The sequence below is a fragment of the Carcharhinus amblyrhynchos genome, chromosome 28 (genome assembly GCF_965287045.1).
Source record: "Carcharhinus amblyrhynchos chromosome 28, sCarAmb.v2.hapA, whole genome shotgun sequence".
NCBI classification, from domain to species: Eukaryota; Metazoa; Chordata; class Chondrichthyes; order Carcharhiniformes; family Carcharhinidae; genus Carcharhinus; species Carcharhinus amblyrhynchos.
Window position 1 is genome coordinate 32,397,828 of NC_137351.1, and position 24,086 is coordinate 32,421,913.

General features: G+C 45.7%; 1 protein-coding gene across 2 annotated transcripts in view; it reads right to left on the reverse strand.

Moving 5' to 3' along the window:
* The window catches only part of LOC145359655 (cell surface hyaluronidase CEMIP2-like), a 160,299-nt gene that overhangs the window by 118,295 nt on the left and 17,918 nt on the right, over window positions 1–24,086 (reverse strand). For both annotated transcript variants that reach the window (XM_080214373.1, XM_080214374.1), the window contains exon 3: window positions 12,516–13,019. In XM_080214373.1, coding sequence (XP_080070499.1) covers window positions 12,516–13,019 — 504 coding nt within the window. The remainder of the gene's footprint in view (window positions 1–12,515; window positions 13,020–24,086) is intronic.

The following is a 24,086-nucleotide window of genomic DNA, read 5'->3' on the forward strand; positions in this document are numbered from 1 at the left end:
CCAATCTCATCATTGTCTTACTGCCTTCATGCAGACATGCCTCAGTCACTGTCCATAAATACAGTCCTTCCCCACTACACATACAAGTCATTACTCACACTCAACTCTCTGTGATGACAGCAGGTAATCTGGTGAATCTGGCAGATACCCAGGGTGTTAATCCCCAGCAACTGGCACTGTGCAGGCCATTACCTGCTCCACTGGGCAGGAGCTCTTGTTCCAGGAGGGTGTAGACATTGGCAGTCGCCAGCAGGGAGAATCTCAGCTTCCTGGGGCTCTGATGTTTGGACGTGTCAAGGAACATAAGGACATAAGAAATAGGAGCAGGAGTAGGCCATCTAGCCCTTCGAGCCTGCCCCGCCATTCAATAAGATCATGGCTGATCTGAAGTGGATCAGTTCCACTTTCCCGCTTTCTCCCCATAACCCTTAATTCCCTTGCCTACGAAAAACCTATCTACCCGTGATTTAAATATATTCAACGAGGTAGCCCCCACCACTTCAATGGGCAGAAAATTCCAGAGATTCACCACCCTTTGAGTGAAGAAGTTCCTCCTCAACTCCGATCTAAACTGCGCCCCCCTTATCTTGAGGCTGTGCCCTCTAGTCCTGCTGTCCTTTCTAAGTGGGAAGAATCTCTCTACCTCTACCCTATCCATCCCTTTCATTATCTTATACATCTCTATAAGTTCCCCCCTCAGCCTTCTAAACTCCAACGAGTACAGACCCAGTCTATTCAATCTCTCTTCATAGGCTAACCCCCTCATCTCCGGTATCAGCCTAGCGAACCTCCTCTGCACTCCCTCCAAGGCCAATATATCCTTCCGCAAATGCGGTGACCAAAAGTGCACACAGTACAGTGAAGTGGTCCTTTGCCTGTAGACCCTACATCAGGGGTCTCACATCTTCAGAGCTGGGTCGCGGTGTCTATTCTCTTTGCCCTGTGGAACATGCATGGGGCTGTACAGAAGGCAGCAGTCTCGATTCTGATGCTATTCCTGCTTTTGTTCCTCATCATAGCTGCAACGCAGAGATGCGGGAGATGCTCCCACGTGGCAAAGGCTGCCATCAGGGCTTGATGAGGTCCTAGACAGGTGAACTGTGTCTTCAGCAGTTGGGAATCACCTAACCAGCAATGAAGGTGCTCTCTGGGGTGAAGTGCTGTGAGTGTCAGATTCTCACATGGCTGCAACCCTTCAACTTCAGCCGGTTTCACTTACCGAGCAAAGCAATCACCAAGTTGATCCTAGCTGTTGAGGAAGTAGGTGTACCAGCTATTAAAGCCGGAATGGTAAGTTAAACCAGCAGTTAATAACCGATGGGAATATTTTAATGACAATTCCAAGGAGGTTCCCCTGCTCACCTGGAAGGGGCTGGGATGATGTCTGGATCCTGGCTCAGTGTCACATTCGGGGGATTTAACTCCATGACACTACAATCCCACTTCCCCCTTGCAGGAATCACCCCATTGTCTGCAGTCCCTGCCACTAACTCAATAACTCAACCAGCAGCTCCATCCCTCTCCCCTGTACCTGAGCCTTAAGCAGACTCTTTCAGAGTGTTAACGACCCACTTAAATATTTTAATAACTCACTTGACAAGACGTTTGGCAGCATTCTCATCTCTGAATCTGTAGGATGTGGGTTCAGGTCCTACCCCAGGAATATGAGATCAAGGCCCTATTTCACATCACCTGTACTTCCAACATATTTGGCTCAATAATTGATGTTACAAAAAACCTTCTGAATTTTTAGAAGAAAATGCTTTTACGTGTCTTGAACAGTCCGCTCAGTTTTAAAAATAACACGGCCTTATGAAAACTTTTCCAGGAAAATAACAAACCAACAATCTGAAGCCAAGACAACAAGTGCAACTAAGTCAGCCAGGTGAATCTCTGGAATTCTCTGCCCGTTGAAGTGGTGGAGGCTACCTCGCTGAATATATCTAAGTCACGGGTAGATAAGTTTTTGACAGACAAGGGAATTAAGGGTTATGGGGAGAAAGCGGGAAAGTGGAACTGAGCCACTTCAGATCAGCCATGATCTTATTGAATGGCGGGGCAGGCTCGAAGGGCTAGATGGCCTACTCCTGCTCCTATTTCTTATTTCGAAGGTGAACACTGCACAGACGCCTCCAGGCGTGCTGCAGGGAATGTACTCTCCTCAAAAGCCAACATGTACAGATGCTGACTTGTGGAGCTATTGTATTTCCTGCTTTGGTTCACCAGGCATCACAAGCTTTAGTGAGCTGAAATCTGCTTAAAGACAAACTAGTAACTCCAGCTTCCAAGCAGACAGCTTGTGTTTGAATGTACAGGAAGCGTTTCGAGTCCATGCTGTTTACAGGAAGTCCTGTCAAATAATAGGCTTATGAAAGAATAATTGGTGCGACTTACAATCAGCGCAGGTGGTCCACTTTTAAAGGAGATATTCTACGCTGGCAGAAAGTAATTGTTAATTAGTACTGATTAAATGATTGAAAGGATGATCATTGACTGAAACTTGCTTCCAGGGGAGGTCGTGGAAGCAGATACGATAGTGAATTTTAAGAGGCATCCGGACAAATATACAAATGGGTGGCATGGTAGCACAGTGGTTAGCACTGCTGCTTCACAGCCCCAGGGACGTGGGTTCAAATCCCGGCTCGGGTCACTGTCTGTGTGGAATTTGCACGTTCTCCCCGTGCCTGCATGGGTTTCCTCCAGTTTCAGCCCAAAGATCTGCGGGCTAGGTTGATTGGCCATTCTAAATTGGCCCTTAGTATCCCGGAATGTATAGGTTACAGAGATTAGTGGGTATATATGTAGGGATAGAGCCTGGGTGGGGTTGTGGTTGGTGCAGACTCGATGGGCCGAATGGCCTCTTTCTGTACTGTAGAATTCTATGATTCCAATAGGATGGGAATGTGGGCCCCGGAAGGGTAGGGGGTTTTAGTTCAGACGGGGGGCATGATCAGTGAAGGGTCTGTTCCAGTGCTGTAATTTTCTTTGTTCCAATAAAAAAACTCTTTATATTAGATAAAAGAGCACTTATATGGACTCTTCCAGAACCTCCAAATGTCCCAAGCAGTTTCACAGCTAATGAATTCCTGTTTGAAGTGTAATTACTGTGGATTTGCGGAGAATTACAGCTGCTAATTTGCACCCAACAAACTCTCACCGGCAGCACAGTGAGAAACAAGCAGATCATCTATTTTTAGTGTGTGTTGTTCAAGAGGTAAATATTGACCGCGACCCCAGGAGAACTCTTGGTTTGAATAGTGACACAGGATCTCTTGCATCCACCTGAATAAGCAGATGGGGACCTTGGTCAAAAACCTCATTCATGTCATTCCCAGCAGTGCAGTGTTCCCTCGCTCCAATAATGCGCTGAGGCACCAGCCGCAGTAAATGTGTTCAAGTCTCTAGAGTGGGATTGGACTCCTGACATTCAGACTCAGAGTGCCGCTGAGTGAGCCAAGGTGATACTTAAACTATATGAGAGGGAATAGCACAAAATAACACCCTCATTATTGCTAATGTTACTGGCTTCTGCAGTCAGGCTAACATTTCTAAACTGGGACACATACAGAGTGACTTTGCATCATTATCTTGTTATTAGACTGTTGGTTTTCATCTAAGTATTTTCATATAACCATCCTGATGTTCTTACTCTAATCCAAAGAGACAATATTTCAGCGTCTCTTTGAATAGAGAGAGCTTGGATGAGGCTATTAAGAGAACAGTCAGTTCATGCATTTTTTTTGCAGGCATTGCTCGATAACAGATAGCAAACTGTCTATTCATACTTTTGCAGATAAACACCTGAGACTATCAGGAAAAACGGGTGGTGTCTGAGTCTCATCTGATGAGAAAACCGACTACTTCTAAATTGTGGCTTGAATGTCAATCCTGTTGATGTCCCAGCTTCTTCTAGGTGAATGTTCTGCCTGAGAGTGTGGGGTGGCACAGTGGTTAGCACTGCTGCCTCACAGCTCCAGGGACCCAGGTTCGATTCCTGGCTTGGGTCACTGACTGTGTGGAGTTTGCACACTCTCCCTGTGTCTGCGTGGGTTTCCTCCGGGTGCTCCGGTTTTCTCCCACAGACCAAAGATGTGCGAGTTAGGTTGTTTGGCCGTGCTAAATTGACCCTAGTGCCAGGGGATTAGCAGGGTAAATGTGTGGGGTTATGGGAATAGGGTCTGGGTAGGATTGTGGTTGGTGCAGACTTGATGGGCTGAATGGCCTCTTTCTGCACTGTCGGGATTCTATGAACACACAGTCAATTCTATCAATTGCTGATTTCATTGGAAATAATGAAAAAAAAATTACTGAAACCTTAAAGTTACAAAGCCAGTGCTCAGAATGCAGCGGGCAAACACAAATCCATTCCTTGCTTGCCCCAAAAACCAAATTCAAAATCTAATTCATGGTGCCCACACGAGATACAAACATGATCCAAGCTGACAAGATAAGGTGTCTTGGGTTTGATCTAACATTTAATCTTAGCCAAATGGTCAAGGGACAAAACTAAATCCATTAGGAATAAAATTTCAGTAATTGGCATTAACATTGTTTTTCAATAAACACACCTTACACCGCATTGAGTGACCCTGAAGATAGTTTCTCAAAGACTTTTAAAAGTACCTGCTTTAAACCATGCATCAACCTAAAGATCTAAGTATCTTTGAACAATTCGAGCCGCAGTGAGGAATAGTTTATCTCAGGTTAATTTTCTTTCAGGATGCAGAAGTCAGATCAGATATGATAGTTAATGAATATTAGGAGTTGGGTTATTATGAAGCTGCTCTTCTTAGACAGCAGGTGGCAGCACCAGCAGTGCCATTGGGGCAAAAGTTGCTGGAAGTTTTGTGGGAGATTTGAAAGTGAACGTTGCCTGTCTCTTTTCCTTGCTGCTCTGATGAATGTAGAGACAATAAGGATAAATCATCAGTCAATTGCCTAACTACTATTTTCTTACCAATCATGAGGCGCCTGGATAGAGTAGATTGAGGAATGTCTTTCCATTGGTGGAAATTTGGGGGACACAGACTTTTGGTAATTGGCTAAGGGAGCGATGGAGATGTGAGGGGAAAGCAGCTTTCACTCAGTGAGTGGTTAGACTGCTCTGCCTCTGAGAGCATGGTGGAGGCAGCTTCAAGCCAGCGAATTGTGTTATCATAGAATCATAGAACCCTACAGTGCAGAAAGAGGCCCTTCGGCCCATCGAGTCTGCACCGAACACAATCCCACCCAGGCCCTACCCCCATATCCCTACATATTTTACCCACTAATCCCTCTAACCTACACATCCCTGGACACTAAGGGGCAATTTCTCAGCATGGCCAATCAACCTAACCTGCACATCTTTGGACCGTGGGAGGAAACCGGAAGAAACCCACACAGACACGAGGAGAATGTGCAAACTCCACACGAACAGTGACCCGAACCGGGAATCGAACCCAGGACCCTGGAGCGAACCACTGTGCTACCGTGCCACCCGCCGTCAAAGGAGGCTTTCGTTAATACTGCAATGAAGTTACTGTGAAAATCCCCTAGCCGTCACACGCCTGTTCGGGTACACTGAGGGAGAATTTAGCACCATAACCAGCATGTCTTTCAGACTGTGGATGGAAACCGGAGCACCCGGAGGAAAAAGGGTTACAGAGAGAAGGCAAAGCAATGGCACGAGGTGAGTGGCTCATACAGAGAGCCGGTGCTGACATCAAGGGCCGAATGGCCTCTTTCCCTGCTGTAACAATTCTGTAAATTGGTAATGAAGGGATAATGACAGCGCAAAGCTTTTTGAACTTGGTCTGTGTAACACATCACTGCACCTCCATCTCCATTTATTAATATTTATCCCTTTTCTAAAAGATGGTAACTTTTGCAGTCCGAGCTTCAGATCTAGTTCTTACCCAGGTGTGAAATCTGTTAGTTTTCCACAGCAGAGTTAGTTGGAAACGAGACTGAAGGTCATTGCAATGTTTCCACAAGCTGTATCTGAGCGACCACAACCCCCCCCCCAGCCACATTCGGTGCACTCAGTCGGGGGCAGAAACCATACCTGAGGCCCCGTCTCCCTTACCCAGTAGGGTGGTACCTCTACAGCTGGCCCAACTGAGACAAGTTCACTCAACATGGATGGAGGAAGGAACGTGGAGCTTTGTGAGGCATTGAGTTTAGAATCACACTGGCACATTTGGAGGGCAGTTAGGGATGGGCAACAAACATTGGCCCAGCTGGCAATGCCCACATCCCCTGAGTGAATGAATAAAAATCCATTTGGAGTAACACTGGAAGCCAGTCGGTTGTATTGAACAAGTAACAGTGACTGTAAGGAATTTAGCAGTGAGCTTGACACTGCACCATTACTCACACACAAACTAAGAACAGCAATGCAACAGCCTATGTTGTTGGTCCCAGATTTGGTCTCCATTCCATTAACTGTCAATGTTGAGTAAGTAAGCTTTTGGTTATGAAGCAGGTGCCTTGTGTCCCCTCTCTGGGAGGTCACCAACACCAGGGAGATTAGTGGAGAACAAAATTGGCCCTTATTGTCAAGGGGACTAGCAGATAAATATGTGGGATTAAAGGGATAGGGCCTGGGTGGGATTGTTGTCGGTGCAGGCTTGATGGGCTGAATGACCTCCTCCTGTGCTGTAGGGTTTCTATGAAGCAATTGAGTTTTAATCACAACCCAATCTTTTACTGAGCGCAGCTTTAATTTACAGATTTATTTTAAACTGAATCCAAATTCTCAAACTACAATTTTGGAATCTGAATTTACATTCTTGCTGGCTAATTGTTCAAACCAGCCGAGGGAGGCCCTGTGTCAGAAAGTGACTATCAGAATGCCTGGACTTGTCTAATCATCAGGATAGGCTCATAGGAATGGGGCTAGTCAGTGAATTGTTTGAATGGTGATGAGAATAGATGTGTCTGGGTGGATGGATGATTTGAGCTGATTACAGAGAGGATATCTCAGGTATGAACATCGCATGGAAAGGAAAGAGTTATGGAACGGCAGTATTTCATTCTCGGAGGTTAAAGATCCCTTGGTATCTGGGAGAACAGCAGGGGAATCCTCTCCCTGATGCTCTGGCCAATACTTATCCCTCGATCAACATTATCAAAACAGATGATTTGCTCAATACACATTCTTCTTTGTGGGATCTTCTCATGCACAAATTAGCATTTACAACCGTGACAGCACTTCAAAAAGGATTGCAATGTTTGTCTAGTGCTATGGGATGTCCAGAGTGTTTCTGTAGAAATGTAGTGATTTTTCCCCTTTCTCTATGGAGCCCGGAACAGATTGTTCAAATGTGCATTTAGCACAGATTCCCTGACATCCTTCGTTGCACCAGGATACGTTCCTGAAAGTCAAGGACACGAGGATTGATTGACTGGTTACTGGGGAGATGATGGTGCAGTCAACGGTGATGTCAATGGACCAGCAATGGCCCAGGTTACTGCTTTAGGGACACTAGTTCAAATCCCATCACAGCAGAAAGTGGAATCTGAATCCTGTTCATTAAGCTATCGTCAATTGTTGTAAAAACCCGTCTAGTTCACTAATGCCTTGTCGGGACAGCAATCTGGAATCCTTACCCAGTCTGGCTTACATGTAACTCCAGTCTCCTCTGAAATGGCCTGGCAAGCTAATCAATTCAAGGAAAATTGGGAATAAATGGACATCAAGTGTTGGCCTTGCCAATGATTTCCACACCCCAAAATGCCTTGGCTTTTTTTTGAAACTGTTCTTGTTTAATGAATACAAATGAATATCTTGTACAGAAGCTTGTTCACACAGTGCGATATTGGGCATCACACCTCAGGAAAGATACATTGGCCTTGGCAGATTTACAGCATGGATTCATGTGAATTACAGCAGTGTTTAAAGGGTTAAATTGTGTGGGCAGGTTATGGAGATATGGGCATTGCTGGCTGGGCCATTAAGAGAGCCAATCACATTGCTGTGGGTCTGGAGTCACGTGTAGGGAGTCTCACAAGTTGTGAGACTTATTACTGCGCTTACCCCAGACCAACACCAGCATCTCCACATCATGGTCGCATGTAGGCCAGACCAGGTAAGGATGGCCGATTTCCTTCCCTAAAGGAACCAGATGGGTTTTTACAACCATCATTTGTTTCATGGTCACCATTAAAGATTTAATTCCAGATTTTTATTGTATTCAAATTTCACCATCGGCTGTGGTGGGATTCGAACCCAGATCCTCAGTCTCTGCATTACTAGTCCAGTGACAATACCACTACGTCATCGCATAATACTGGTTTGGATTCCACTGAATTTAGATGGTTGAGGGGAGAGTCAATTGATTTGAAATGATGAAGGGTTTAGAAAGGGGATATAGAGACAATATAGGTTGCGGAGTCCAGAACATGGAAACATTTCTGTAAAATTAAAATTCCAGCCAATCAGGAGTGAAAATCCGCAACGAAAATAGTGAAAATCCGAAACTTGATCCCCACATAACCCAGAGATTGGGTAAATTGAAACTCTCACAATGGGACTGGTTGTTATGTGAGGGGGATTCTTACCAAAAATGGCAGAGTGTTGGTTCTGGCAAGAAAAGCAGTGTGTGTTTCTCTAGATTGTGCGTCACCAAAAACAGGTGGGTATATTTCACGCTGTCAGATAGGGGGATGGGGTCTCAACCCAGCTGCACTGATCAGTGTGCCCCATTCATAGCAAAAAGTAACCTCTCCCGATCAGTGCTGGCATTCACCCTGCACCCCCCCACGCCCCATCCCAGATAGGATTTCCCATGGATGGCAAACACGCACTCAGGACCCCGTCTCTTTAAGACAGTGAGCAGAAGTGAGTCACGTGACTTGAGGGGCCAATGGGAATGGGAGTGAGTAATCGCCCCATCTCTCTCAGGCAGAATACACCGGGCATCCATGTAGGAGACACGTAAAGGCTGGGGTGCCGCTCCGGGCAGCCGAAGGCAACAACCTCCTAACACACAGTTTCCCGTTATCAAGAAATCCCTTCTGTTCCTGTCTGTGTGGAGTTTGCACATTCTCCTCGTGTCTGCGTGGGTTTCCTCCGGGTGCTCCGGTTTCCTCCAAAGATGTGCGGGTTAGGTTAATTGGCCATGATAAGAAATTGCCCCTTAGTGTCCAGGGATGTGTAGGTTAGGGGGATTAGTGGGTATAATATGTGGGGGCAGGGCCTGGGTGGGATTGTATTCGGTGCAGACTCAATGGGCCGAAGGGCCTCTTTCTGCACTGTAGGGTTCTATGACTCTATGAAAATCTGAAGACGATGTCAGAAGTGTGCCATCTTATTACAGGATCGATAGTTCTTTTTTGTTAGGAGAGGATGTGAAAGGATACAGAGCAAGTGTAAGTGGAACGGCTGAGCAGACTAGTCACAATCTAACTCTGGTGCAACAGGCTTGAGGGGCCAAATGGCCTACCCCTGCTCCCACGTAGAAACATGACACTGAAGTTTATACAGTCTGTACAGGGGCCTGGATAGGGTGAACAGTTAGAAGCCATTTCCAAACACAACAATGACAATCACAAGAGGATACAAGTTTAAGGTAAGGGGGGATAGGTTCAGTAAAGGTGTGCGAGGGGAAAGTGTTTATTTTACATAGAGGGTGGTGGGGTTTTGGTATGCACTGCCAAGTGAGGTGGTTCAGGCAAATATGTTAGTGGCTTTTAAGACATATCTGGATTGGCAGAGATACAGGCAATTGGTTTAAGTAGGACAACATGATTGGCACAGGCTTGGTGGGCCAAAGGGCCTAAGAACATAAGAAATAGGGGCAGGAGAAGGCCATCTAGCCCTTCAAGCCTGCCCCGCCTGTTCCTGTACTGTACAGTTCTTTGTAATGGCACAGGCTTTCAATAGTTTTACCTACCATTTCTGAGCTGCCTTATTGATCCTTACTCTACTCTTGTGCTAACTTTATAAGGTAGCTGCTGTGAAAAGAAGCTTACACTCTAAAAACTGTTTGAAATGGTGCTGACCTCATTAAACCCTTAAAATAACATCGGTGCAATGAGTTCACACTCTGTCAACGTTGGGAACTGGTTCACGCACACTTAGTTCCCAGAAACTGAAGTATACAACCCAGCAAAGCTTGTAGCTGGTGAGAATATCATCCAACAATGTGGGCAGCCTTTCAGATTAACTCTAAGATAGAACACATTCAATGCACAGTTACAGCCACAAGCAACAGAACGGAGATTCGCTGAGTTACATCCTGTTTCTTATTCAGTAAGTTACATCCAGTGAAAGGTGCTTTTGGAAAAGGGGGAATATTCGTTAAGAAATGCAAACATTCCATTGCCTGTTTTGGGGAGATTGCGTAACTGGAAATGACAGAGTGAGGTAATCTACTTATTAGTGAATTATTCATTTGAATAGCCCAGATTACCAGTGCTGCAAGACTATTTTTTTTTATTCATTTGTGGGGACATGGGCATTTATTACCCATCCCTAGTTCCCCGAGGGTCAACCACGTTGCCCTGGAGTTACACGTAGGCCAGACCAGAAAAAGACGGCAGATTTCCTTCCCTAAAAGGACATTAGTGAACCAGATGGGTTTTTCCAACAATTGACAATGGTTTCCTGGTCATCAGTAGATTCTTAATTCCAGGTTTTTTTTTCCCCCTTGAATTTAAGTTCTACCATTTGTCGTGGCAGGATTCGAATCCAGGTCCCCAGAGAGTTAGCTGAGATTTCTGGATTATTGGTCCAGTGATAATACCACTTGGCCATCACCTCCCCTGCTTATATATGTGGTTAAATCCACTTCAAAGTGAACAGAATCACAATGATGGATGTCTATCATGCAGCAGATTTGAGAGTGCTATTGAAATTATCTCAGCAGTATCAATGATCTATAAGTTTATCAATGCACCCACTCATTCACATATTCTTTTCTTCACTGTACTGAAATTGTTCTGCATAAAACAGAGAGATTTGTCTTTCTAAGCATTCGGTGCAAGTGGCTGACACCTCAAGGCATTTCTTCACAACCAATTCAATACCCTCGAGGAGCAGTTGCAGTCCTAATGTTGGAAACTCAGCAGCTGAGACATGCACAGCAAGATCCCGCAAAACACAATTTGTCCTGACGTTGGCCGATAGATAAGTAGCGACCTGTACGCTCGGATAACGCCTCCGAGTATTGCCGTGGAAGCTTTTCTATTCGCTCAAGAGAAGAGATGCCACGACTGAACATCTCATCTGGAAGCTGGTACCTCTGACAGTGCGGCACTCTCAGCACCACCATCTAAAGTTAGCCTCGGTTATTGGGCAAGTCCCAGCAGTGGGGCTTGAACACATTTACACTATTTAATAACTTGCACTTGCGTTGGCTGTTGTAAACATGAGGTGAAATGTCTAAGTGTACGTTATTGGTAAGTTAGAATTAATTCTGAAATCCTTGGTGGTGTACCAGGCAGTCACAGGCAGCATGCAATTTACCTTAAAATGGTTCATTTTACAGTCTAATTTACATCATGAGATGCAAGAAACATGGGGCAATCCCTCAGACAACATTTTCAAACAGAAAAAAGAAGGTTAACTATATTTTGGGACAGAGAAAAATGGGATTGCTGGGGTCTGAAGTAGCAGAGAGTGCTGGAGAAACACACCCTGATCAGTCAAAAGGGAAAGGAAGTTTAATGACCTGCATTCGAGGTTTTAGATTCATTCCCGGGAGGGCAGCATTGCTGGCAAGACTGCCTTTATTGCCCATCCCTAATTGCCCTCGAATTGAGTGGCTTGTTTGGCCATTTCAGAGGGCAAATACAAGTGAGCCACGTTGCTGTGGGTCCGTAGGCCAGACCGGGTAAGGACGGCAGATTTCCTTCCCTAAAGGACATTAGTGAACCAGATGGGTTTTTACAACAACTGATGATGGCTTCATAGTTATCAGTAGACTTTTAATTCCAAATGTCTTTTTTTAAAAAAACTGAATTCAAGTTTCACTATCTGCTGTGGTGGGATTCGAACTTAGCGTATTATCTGGGTTTACTGGATTACTAGTTCAGTGACACTATGCCACCACATACTTTATACACCCATAGCTGCCCTGACAGCTGATCTGTTGCAGGTCTGACACTGTTGACACAACTGAGTGGCAATTCCAGGTTGCTCCAGTGGGCAGTTAAGAGTTGCACAATGCTGTATACAATCTGCCCCTGTCAATTCAGTTCATTTCATTCATTGTACTGAAAGATTTGAATTGGAATCGTGTTGGACAAGTCACCAGCACCATCTTATTCCAATTCTCTGAATCCAAACTACTCGATAAATCACATTTCTTAACATGTAGCAAAACATTGAATTAGCAACTTGGTCTGCAAGTCCAGCAGTCTCAGATGTTCTTTCATTTTTGCTTCTCTTTGGCATCTGTCCTAGGCTTTGAGATGACCCAGCGGTTTCTCAACTCGACATATTTATGGACTGACACCAAATATGCTCAAGAATTTTACAGTACTCAATAAATCTAGTTAGAATGAAAGCTATATAGTAATCAAATACATACCATACTTATTACGGTTGTTACCTGTCACCTTCGAATCCATTTGTTCCTTATTAACCAACAGTTTCTTCACAATGGAAAACGCTTTAGCCAAGTGTGTCTCCAATAACAGGTCCAGCCTTCTTAGGAAGAGTAAGACTTGATAAAGTAGCTGTGGCTTTATTTTCACCATTACCAGACTGAGTGGGTTCATTTTGCTGAGCTGGTAATTTAGCTTCTGGTTACAGGCTGGAAGCTGGAAGAAATCCTCGGACAAATTTTCTCCTGAAGCTTTTCTCAGTACGTGATTGGTTATCTCAACAAGGGCGTCGCAAGGCAGTAGTGTTGCTTTCGTCTCCTTGACGCCCTGGTACAGAGTCAGCAAAGTGCTTTCCTGCTTCCCTTTCCTGGGCCTCACACTCCGTGCTGCGCGATGGTAACGTGGGTAAGTGCTGGACAGGTTGGCTGTGCCATAGCCGGGCACCTGTGGCACATTCATGGAAGAAGTCGGAAGACTTTGGTCAAAACCTGTGGGCAAAAAAAACAATCAAACGGTCAGTATCTTTCACCAAGATACAGAAATCGTAACACTGGTCCACTCACTCCCTGATATCAGTGGCTACATAAAGTGGAAAGTCAGAATGACTCGCAGATATAGCACCTTTCATGAAATTAATACCTTCCAAAGTGGCTCAAGGCAGCCATATAAGAACACAAGAAATAGGAGCAGGAGTAGGCCATCTAGCCCTTTGAGCCTGCCCCGCTGATCTTGAGTGGATCAGTTCCACTTTCCCACTTTCTCCCAATAACGCTTAATTCCCCTGTCTATCAGAAACCTATCTACCCGTGACTTAAATATATTCAGCGAGGTAGCCTCCACCACTTCAACGGGCAGAGAATTCCAGAGATTCGCCACCCTTTGAGTGAAGAAGTTCCTCCGATCTAAACTGCCTCCCTCTTATCTTGAGGCTGTGCCCTCTAGTCCTGCTATCCTTTCTAAGTGGGAAGAATCTCTCTACCTCTACCCTATCCATCCCCTTCGTTATCTTGTATGTCTCTATAAGATCCCCCCTCAGCCTTCTAAACTCCAACGAGTACAGACCCAGTCTATATCTTTGAACTGATGTCACTGTTGGAATGTAGGCCCCACAATATTGTTATTGTCTCAGTTCCTGTCCTTTTCATCTGTTCCCACAGCAGGTTTTATCCTGGATCAGGTCATTAGCCTGTGGCCAGAGGCTTGGGGGGGGGGGGTCACTATTCAGCATCAAGCATTGACAAGTGGGAATCTCTCCTGCTCTTACCACCTGTCATTGGACAGTGGTCAAGGATAGGAATTGTGGAGGAAACTCTTCTCTTTCTCAAGATAGCACTATCTGATCTCTCATATCCACCTGGTAGCAGACGGGGGCTCAGTTTAACACCTCATCTGGCATCCCCAGCACTGCAGCACCGCACTGGAGGGCACATCTGGATTATACATTCAAGTCTCTTTGTGAGACCCGAACCCTAACCTTCCAACTCAGAGTGAAGTCTGCGACTACTGAACCACAGTTAGCTCACAGTCCGATAGGTGCTCCATTACTGGGAGCTTCCCGCTCTCTGATTATTATATCAACAAATATATTAGGAACAGGAGGAGGCCACTCAGCCCCTCAAACTTGCCCTGCCATTCAATAAGATCATGGCTGTTTGGATTGTAACTTCGATCCCACATTCCTGACTATCCCTGGATAACCTTTCATCACCTTCTTCATAGAGTCATAGCACCCCCTACACTACAGAAGGAGGTCATTCAGCCCATCAAGCTAGCACCAACAACAATCCCACCCAGGCCCTATTCTCATAACCCCCCATATTTATCCTGCTAATCTTTTTGATACCAAAAGGGCAATTTAGCATGGCCAATCAACGTAACCTGCGCATCTTTCAGACTGTGGGAGGAAATTGGTGCACCTGGAGGAAACCCACACAGACACGGGGAGGATGTGCAAACTCCACACAGAGAGTTACCCAAGGCTGGAACTGAACCCAGGTTCCTGGCACTGTGAGGCAGCAGTGCTAACCAATATGCCATTAATCAGGAATCTCTCTAGCTCAACCTTAAAAATATTCAAAGAATCTACTTCCATCGCCTTCTGAGGAAGAGAGTTCCAGAGACTCACCATCCTCAGAGAAAAGAATTCTCTTCAACTCTGTCTTAAATGGGAGATCCTTTAAACAGAGGCCCCTAGTTCTAGATTCACTGACAAGAGAAAACAGTTCCTCCACATCCACTCTGTCAATACCCCTCAGGATCTTAAAGGTTTCAATCAAGTCACACTTACTCTTCTAAACTCCTGTAGATACAAACGGAACCTCTCCAACCTTTCCTCCTAACAACCCACCCATTCCTGGAATTAGTCCAGCAAACCTTCTCCGAGCTGCTTCTGATATATTTAAATCTTTCCTAAAATAAGGCGTCCAATACTGTACACGATATTCCAGATGTGCTCTCACCAATGCCCTGTACAACTGAAGCAAAACCTCCCTACTTCTGTAATCAAATCCCCTCACAATAAATGATGACATTCTAGTCGTTTTTTCTAATTAGTTGCTGTACCTGCTGCAAGCCTACTAGCCTTTTGTGAACTAGGACACCCAGATCCCTCTACGGCTCAGAGTTCTGCAATCTCTAACCAATTTAGATAATGAGCCTCTTTTTTATTCTTCCTGGATAATTTTACATTTGCCCCTCTATACTCCATTCGCCTGATTTTTGACTAGATTAACCCATCCACATCCTTTTGTAGCCTTCTTAAATCCTCTTCACAATTTACTTTCCTATCTACTGACTCATCTCAATGTTGACACATCTCTGTTCTCATTTTTGATGTTATACCACAAAATACTTTAATGTTCCATTTCCTCTTATTTCCTCTTAGCTTTCCGTAACCAGGACAAAAGGTCATAATCTGAAAATTTGAGTAAGGTGTTCAGGAGTGAAATAAAGGAACACATCACAGTGGAAATCTGGAATTCTGTCCTCAGTAGGCTGGGGAGACTTTTGGGGAGACTTTTGCAACTCTTTAGATTATGATCAATGGATTTTTGGTGGCAAGAGTATCAAGAAATGGAGCAAAGGTGAATAAATAGGGTTCACATATATTCTACACGTTCATATACATTCTTACGAAGCTCATCTCCAAACTCTGTGGCCTGGGCCTCCGCTCCTCCCTCTGCAACTGGACCCTGAACTTCCTAACTCACAGGCCACATACAGACAAAGCAGGCTGTTCATAGAGAAGGAAAGGAGAGACCGCAGAATGTAGTGTTACAGTCATAGCTAGGATGTAGAGAAAGTTCAACTTAATGTGAGATAGATCCATTCAAAAGTCTGACAGCAAGAAGCTGTTCTTGAGTCAATTGGTACGTAACCTCAAACTTTTGTATTATTTTCCTGACAGAAGAAGTGGAAGAGAGAATGTCCGGGGTGCGTGGGGTCCTTAATTATGCTGGCTGCTTTGCTGAGGCAGCGGGAAGTGTAGACAGAGTCAATGGATGGGAAGCTGGTTTGTGTGATGGATTGGGCTACATTCACGACCTTTTGTAATTTCTTGCAGATCTTGGGCAGAGCAGGAGATGTACCTGTATCAGTAAGGATAGGCAACCACACCTCCTCCACGATTATCCTCAACACCAGTGTCCCACAAGGCTTAGTTCTCAGCCCTTTACCATACTCCCTATACACCTATGACTGTGTGGTCAAATTCCCCTCCAACTCCATTTTCAAGTTTGCTGATTACACCACCATAGTGGGTCAGATCTCAAACAATGACAAGACAGAGCACGGGAATGAGATAGAGAACCTGGTGAACTGGTGCGGCAACAATAATCTCTCCCTCAATGTCAACAAAACGAAGGAGATTGTCATCGACTTCAGGAAGTGTAGAGGAGAACGTGCACCTGTCTACATCAATGGGGATGACATAGAAATGATTGAAAGTTTCAAGTTTTTAGGTGTCCTGATCACCAACAACCTGTCCTGGTCCCCCCAATGCCGACACTATAGTTAAGAAATCCCACCAATATCTCTACTTTCTCAGAAGACTAAGGAAATTTGGCATGTCAGCTATGACTCTCACCACCTTTTACAGATGCCCCATAGAAAGCATTCTTTCTGGTTGTATCACAGCTTGGTATGGGCTCCTCTATCCAACATCCGCAAGAAATTAGGTGACGATCATGAGGGGTCACGGGCTCAAGGTGAGAGGGGCGAGGTTGAACTCCAATATCAGAGGGACGTTTTTTACACAGAGGGTGGTGGGGGCCTGGAATGCGCTGCCAAGTAGGATGATGGAAGCAGACACGCTGGGATCGTTTAAGACTTACCCGGATAGTCACATGAGCAGCCTGGGAATGGAGGGGTACGAATGTATGGTTTAGTTGGACCAATGAGCGGCACAGGCTTGGAGGGCCGAAGGGCCTGATTTCTGTGCTGTACTGTTCTTTGTTCTTTGATTGAAGAGGCTAAAGCCTGTTCCCATGTTTTTAAACTTTCCTTACATCTTCACTTTCTCCGTTTTGTCATTATTACTTTATGTTCTTATGGTGAATCTCTTCAGGTTTAATTGTTTTCTTACCTCTTCATTTGCCCATGGCATACTAAAGCTATTGCTAATGTATCTCCTCCTTCATAATGAATGTGCTTTTCTGTAATCTTATTAAAACACTGCATTGTTGTTCCACTGTCCCCTGTATGCCAATTTCTCCTTCTCCTCCTCCTCTCTGCTAGCTTCTAATCTAATGAAACACATTTTCCAAACTTTCCTTGTACTCCCTCTCTGTATAAGTCGATAAGTGCTCTATGTTAAACTGGTAACACTCATTCAAATAACTTGGCAGGGGCTGTGATGTACTGGCCATACATTGAAATGCACAAGATTGCTGCCCAGTGACTGCCTTCTGTACTTTGGTTTCTCTCTGACCAGGTAAATTGGCACCCGAACAGACGTTGTAACCGGTGACACCAGCACCACTCACACATCACAGTTTGCCTGCTGGAGCAGTGAAATCTACGCTGAGGCAGGTATACAACCCCAACCTCCTGACTAATCCTCTTTCCATCCAGAACCCTGACTAACAGTCCAGAGACACAAGTTCAAATCCCATCACAGAATTTCAATCCAGTTAATCTGGAATAAATAGCTCATGGGAAGGAAGTCTGCTGTCGTAGAACCCTGCAGTGCAGAAAGAGGCCCTTCAGCCCATCGAGTCTGCACCAAACACAATCCCACCCAGGTCCTACCCTCATATCCCTACATATTATACCCACTAATCCCTCTAACCTACACATCCCTGGACACTAAGGGGTAATTTCTTAGCATGGCCAATCAACCTAACCCGCACATCTTTGGACTGTGGGAGGAAACCGGAGCACCCGGAGGAAACCCACACAGACACGGGGAGAATGTGCAAACTCCACACAGACAGTGACCTGAGCCGGGAATCGAACCCAGGACCCTGGAGCTGTGAATCAGCAGTGCTAACCCACTGTACTACAGTGCCACCCTTTACACGATCTGGCCAGTGTGTGACTGCAGATCGACAGTCATGTTTCCGACATTGAATTCTGTTTCATCGAATCCTATAGTGCAGAAGGAGGCCATTCGGCCCATTAAGTCTGCACTGACCACAATCTCACCCAAACCCTATCCCCATAACCCCATGCATTTACCCTAGCTAGCCCCCTGACACTAATTTAGCACGGCCAATCCACCTAAGCCACATAATCTCTAGACTGTGCGAGGAAACCGGAGCTCCCGGAGAAAATCCCCGCAGACACAGGAAGAGTGTACAAACATCGCGCAGACAGTGATCCAAGCCGGGAATCGAACCCGGGTCCCTGGCGCTGAGAGGCAGCGGTGCTAACCCACTGTGCCACACCGTGGCTCTGAGCTGCTCTCGGAGGTCATTCAGTTTAATGGGCAACAGATGCCAGCGGTGCCCATCAAGCACGTATAGAAGAGAGAATGTTCGGATGAAGGGTTGTGCGTCTGCTGGCATGACCCAGCTCAGTCTGTCTCTACACAACTGCTGCCCGAGCTGTGGATTCAGCAGAGTTTTTACCGTACTGAACTTCATGCCGTTTTCTTCTAAATTAACCCAGAGTTTACAGACACGTGCCAATCTGCAGGTGGTCCACTTCTTTCATATCCTGAGGATCCACACAGTAACATTTGCATTGTCTCTGCAGCAGTGGTGGGCAATCTGCAGCCCGAGGGAGTGCGGGGGGGGGGGGGGGGGGGGCATATGCAGCCCATCCGGATTCTGAGCGCAGCCCATGAGACATTTTGTTGACCGTTGCCCACGCGCGGGGTGGCCACCTTCTGCTGATTTCCTGGGTTTTTTTGTCTTACCGGTCTGACTGAACGTGTAAAGCAAGAACGAGGGAAGTGAGGTGCGCGCTGATTGCTCACACTGACTGTGAGAGCCGAATGCTCCCCCTGCGTCCCAAGTGTCAATATTCGTTTTGTTTTTAACCATTTGAAGTTGATGACAATTCTAAAAATGTCTTCAGAATAAACTTGAAGCAATCTTCAATAATCCACGCGTAAAACATGGAATCATAGAATCCAGATAGTGCAGGAGGCCCATTGAGCCTGAACCAACATCAATCCCACCCAGCCCCTATCCCCGTAACCCCACACATTTACCCTCCTAACCCCCCCGATACTAAGCGACAATTTAGCATGTCCGGTCCACCGACCTACACATCGTTGGACTGTGGGAGGAAACTCACGTCTGAGACATAGAAAAATGACAATGAAACTGAAGATTTAAATAGTTATCAGACAAATATGAAAATGATGAACGGTTGAGAAGCCGCTGATCTGTCTCTCCTGTCCTGCTTATATAACAACTCGCTCACTCCAGACCCATCCAGCTGTGTAACGCGGACACAACTAAAATCCAGCTGTCAGCATCCCCCCCCAACCACCCCCCACCCCCCCCCCCCCCCCCTTTCCCCGGCCACTTGTTCTGTCGACTGCATTTTATGTCAAACAGCATTTTGCTCCTCTAAGAAGTCAGGCAAAGAAACTGTTCTGCAGCTTTCACACTGATGGGTTTTAGTGAACTATTCACTAATGACTGAGTGCCGAGCAAGGATAAGGCGTGATCTCGTTCTGCCCCCACTCCCAAAGGACGCCAGTTTCACAAGTCAGGAGATCTTAAGATTAAAAAGCAAATCTCTGGAGAAGTGGGGGGGGAAGGATCTGAAGAAATCAGAGAATCTTACTGTACAGGAGGCCATTCAGCCCTGAATGGCTGTACTAACTCTTTCAAAAGCTACCTGATTGTCCCCAATTTCCCCCCTACTATCACACATTATTTATTTTTCAAGCATTTATGCAACTCCCTTTTGATGGTTACTAATCAAAATCTTTTTCTGGATAGCGAAATTTGGATTATAACAGTCCTACGTGTATGAACAGTCTCTTCACAACTCTGGTATTTTTAGCCAGTAGGTGTTGTCTGATTACTGACCCGTCCACAATGGGAGCTGTTTCTCCCGACTTATTTTATTAAAACCTAGAAATCGCTCAGCTCGCGAGGTTCCGAAGCTTGGAACAAGTTAAGATGCTGTACAAAGGACATAGGAACATAGGACTGCACAGAGACCCAAATGATCCCTTAACTGTTAATCTTCATCTGCAGATAGACAATTGCACAAAATGTGTGTTGATATTTGGACCAAAACAGTGTTTCATCTTGAAAGCAGTACAGTAGGCAGAACCGTGTTGAGTGCAAAGGGTGTACGTGACATAAAAAACTGAGGGTTGATTGACGGAGTGAGAGGTAACAGTAAAACCGACAGAGGAGAGATCAAAGATTACATGATGAACTGAGAGAGAAGGGGTGAGAGGCGAAAGGATAAATGGGAGGGGGGAGATGATGGTGTAATGGTAATGTCACTGGACTAGTAAACCAGAGGTCCAGGCACAGAGAAGGAAAGGCAATATATTTCCAAGTAAGGAGTCTGACAACACCAGGTTTAAGTCCAACCGATTTATTTGATAGTAAACTCACTAGCTTTCGAGGTTTGCCCCTTCATCAGGCGAATGGAGAGTTCTGGCCTCAGACAGAGCATATAACAGCACAGACAGTTTACAGATTACTGATTAGAATGTGAATCTTTACACCTAACCTGCTATTCAAGTCTTAAAGTGGCCAAAAATGTGAGTGGAAGGAGCATTAAGCCCAGGTTAAAGAGATGTACTGTCTCTTAACACTTACTGTACTGTCTGGAGACAATACACATCTCTTTAACCTGGGCTTAATGCTCTCTCAGTGTCACTCACATTGTTGGCCACTTTAAGACTTGAATAGCAGGTTAGATGTAAAGATTCGCATTCTAATCAGTAATCTGTAAACTATCTGTGCTGTTATATGCTCTGTCTGAGGCCAGAACTCTCCATTCGCCTGACGAAGGGGAAAACCTCGAAAGCTTGTGAATTTACTAACAATTAAATCTGTTTGACTTTAACCTAGTGTTGTCAGACTTCTTACTGTGTTTCCCCCAGTCCAACGCCAGCATCTCCACATCAATATATTTCCAAAACAGGATGGTGAGTGACTTGGAGGGGAACTTCCAGATGATGGTGTTCCCATGCGTCTGCTGCCCTTGTATTTCTAGATGGTAGCAATCATGGGTTTGGAAGGTGCTGCCAAAGAAGCCATGGTGATTTCCTTGTCGATAGTACACCCAACTGCCACTGTGCGTCAGGGGTGGAGGGAATTAATGTTTGTGGATGGGGTGCTAATCAAGTGGGCTATTTTACCCTGCATGGTGTCCAGCATCTTGAGTGTGGTTGGAGCTGCACCCATCCAGAGCAAGTGGGGAATATTCCATCACACTCCTGACCCGTGCCTTGTGGATGGTGGACAAGCTTTGGGGAGAAAGGAGATGAGTTACTCACTGCAGGATTCCTGGCCTCTCACCTGCTTTTGTGGCTATGGTAAGTTCCTGCAGTGCATCTTGTGTTTATATGATTAGTGCAGCTCAGTTTCTAGTCAATGATAACCCCCAGGATGTTAATAGTGGAGGATTCAATAAAGGTAATGCTTTTAAATGTCACGGGACAATGGTAAGATTCTCTCTTGTTGGAGATGATCTCTGCCTGATACTTGCGTGGCGTGAATGTTACTTGCCACTTATCAGCCCAAACCTGGATATTGTTGCATTTTGAACACTTCACTATCTTGAGAAATCGCAAATGGTGCTGAAAATTGTACAATAATCGATGAACATCCCACTTTGGACCTTTTGATGGAAGGAAATCATCGATGGAGGAGCTGATGATGGTTGGGCCTAGAACACTAACCCTGAGGAACTCCTGCCGTGATGTCCTGGAGCTGAGATAATTGGTCTCCAACAACCATAACCGTTTTCCTCTGTGCCGAATATGACTCCAACAAGTGGAGGGTGTTTCCCCCAATTCCCATTGAGTCCAGTTTACTCAGGCTCCTCGATGCCACTCTTGGTCAAATGTGGCCTTGATGTTAAAGGCTGTCACTCACATTTCACCTCTGGGATTTCAGCTCCTTTGTCCATGTTTGAACCAAGGCTGTAACGAGGTCAGGAGTTGAGTGACCCCAGCCAAAACCAAACTAAGGGTCCATGAGTTGGTTATTAGGAACAGACAAACATACAAAATAGAACCAGAACCACTCAAACCTGTTCCACCGTTCAATAAGATCATGACCAATCTGCCTGCATTTTGGATTCCACATTCCGATCTAATGTCAATAATCTTTTGATTCTCTTGCCTACCTCCGCCTGAAAAATATTCAGTGATGTTTGCTTCTACCGCCTTCTGAGGCAGTTTCAAGTTTGCAAAACCCGGAGTCAAAGAAATTCTCCTCATCTCTGTCTAAAAGGACAATGCCCAAATTTAAAGCAGTGTCCCCTAGTTCTGGACTCACCCACAAGAGGAAACACCCTTTCCACATTCACCTCGTCAATACCAATCAGGACCTTTCATACATCTATCAAGTCACCCCTCACTGTTCTAAACTCCAGTTAAACGTTAACTAAGCCTTACCAACCTTCCCTCATTGCTCAGGAAGTGCTGCTTTATTGCACGATTTGAAGATCCCTTCCATTACTTTACTGATGATCGAGAGTAGACTAATGGGGCAGTAATTGGTCGGGTTGGATTTGTCCTGTTTTTTGTGTACAGGACATACCTGGGAATTTTCCACATTGTCGGGTAGATGCCAGTGTTGTAGCTGCACTGGGAGAGCTTGGCTGGGGGAGCAGCACGTTCTGGAGCAAACATCTTCCCGAATATTGCCATATTATCAAAGCCCATAGACTGTACAGTGTCCAGTTCTCTCAGACAATTCCTGATGTCACAAGGAGTGAATAAAATTAAACAAAGTCTGACATCTGTGATGCCCGGAACCTCCAGAGGAGACTGAGAAGCATCGTTCACAGAGAGAGAGAGAGTGTGTGAGAGAGAGAGACAGTGTGTGTGAGAGAGAGACAGTGTGTGTGAGAGAGAGACAGAGTGTGTGAGAGAGAGAGACAGAGTGTGTGTGAGAGAGAGACAGTGTGTGTGTGAGAGAGAGACAGTGTGTGTGAGAGAGAGACAGTGTGTGAGAGAGAGAGACAGAGTGTGTGAGAGAGAGAGACAGTGTGTGTGAGAGAGAGAGACAGAGTGTGTGAGAGAGAGACAGTGTGTGAGAGAGAGAGACAGAGTGTGTGAGAGAGAGAGACAGTGTGTGTGAGAGAGAGAGACAGAGTGTGTGAGAGAGAGAGACAGAGTGTGTGTGAGAGAGAGAGACAGAGTGTGTGTGAGAGAGAGACAGAGTGTGTGAGAGAGACAGAGTGTGTGAGAGAGAGAGACAGAGTGTGTGAGAGAGAGACAGAGTGTGTGTGAGAGAGAGAGACAGAGTGTGTGTGAGAGAGAGACAGAGTGTGTGAGAGAGAGAGAGTGTGTGAGAGAGAGAGACAAAGTGTGTGTGAGAGAGAGACAGAGTGTGTGTGAGAGAGAGAGAGTGAGAGAGAGAGTGCGAGAGAGAGAGAGTGCATGAGAGAGAGTGCGAGAGGGAGAGAGTGCGAGAGGGAGAGAGTGTGAGAGAGAGAGTGCGAGAGAGAGTGCGAGAGGGAGAGAGTGTGAGAGAGAGAGTGCGAGAGAAAGAGAGTGCGAGAGAGAGTGTGAGAGAGAGAGAGAGTGCGAGAGAGAGTGCGTGAGAGAGTGTGCGAGTGCGAGAGCAAGAGAGTGTGAGAGTGTGTGAGAGAGAGAGTGAGAGTCTGTGTGAGAGAGTGTGAGAGTGTGTGAGAGCGAGTGTGAGGGAGAGTGTGAGAGTGTGTGAGGGAGAGTGTGTGAAGGAGAGTGTGAGAGTGTGTGAGGGATGCACTCTCTCTCTCACGCACTCTCTCACACACACTCTCACACTTTCCCTCACACACTCTCACACTCTCTCTCACACACTCTCACACTCTCTCTCACACACTCTCACACTCTCTTGCACTCTCTCGCTCTCACTGTGAGTGTGTGTGAGAGAGTGCGTGAGAGAGAGAGTGCATGAGAGAGAGAGTGCATGTGA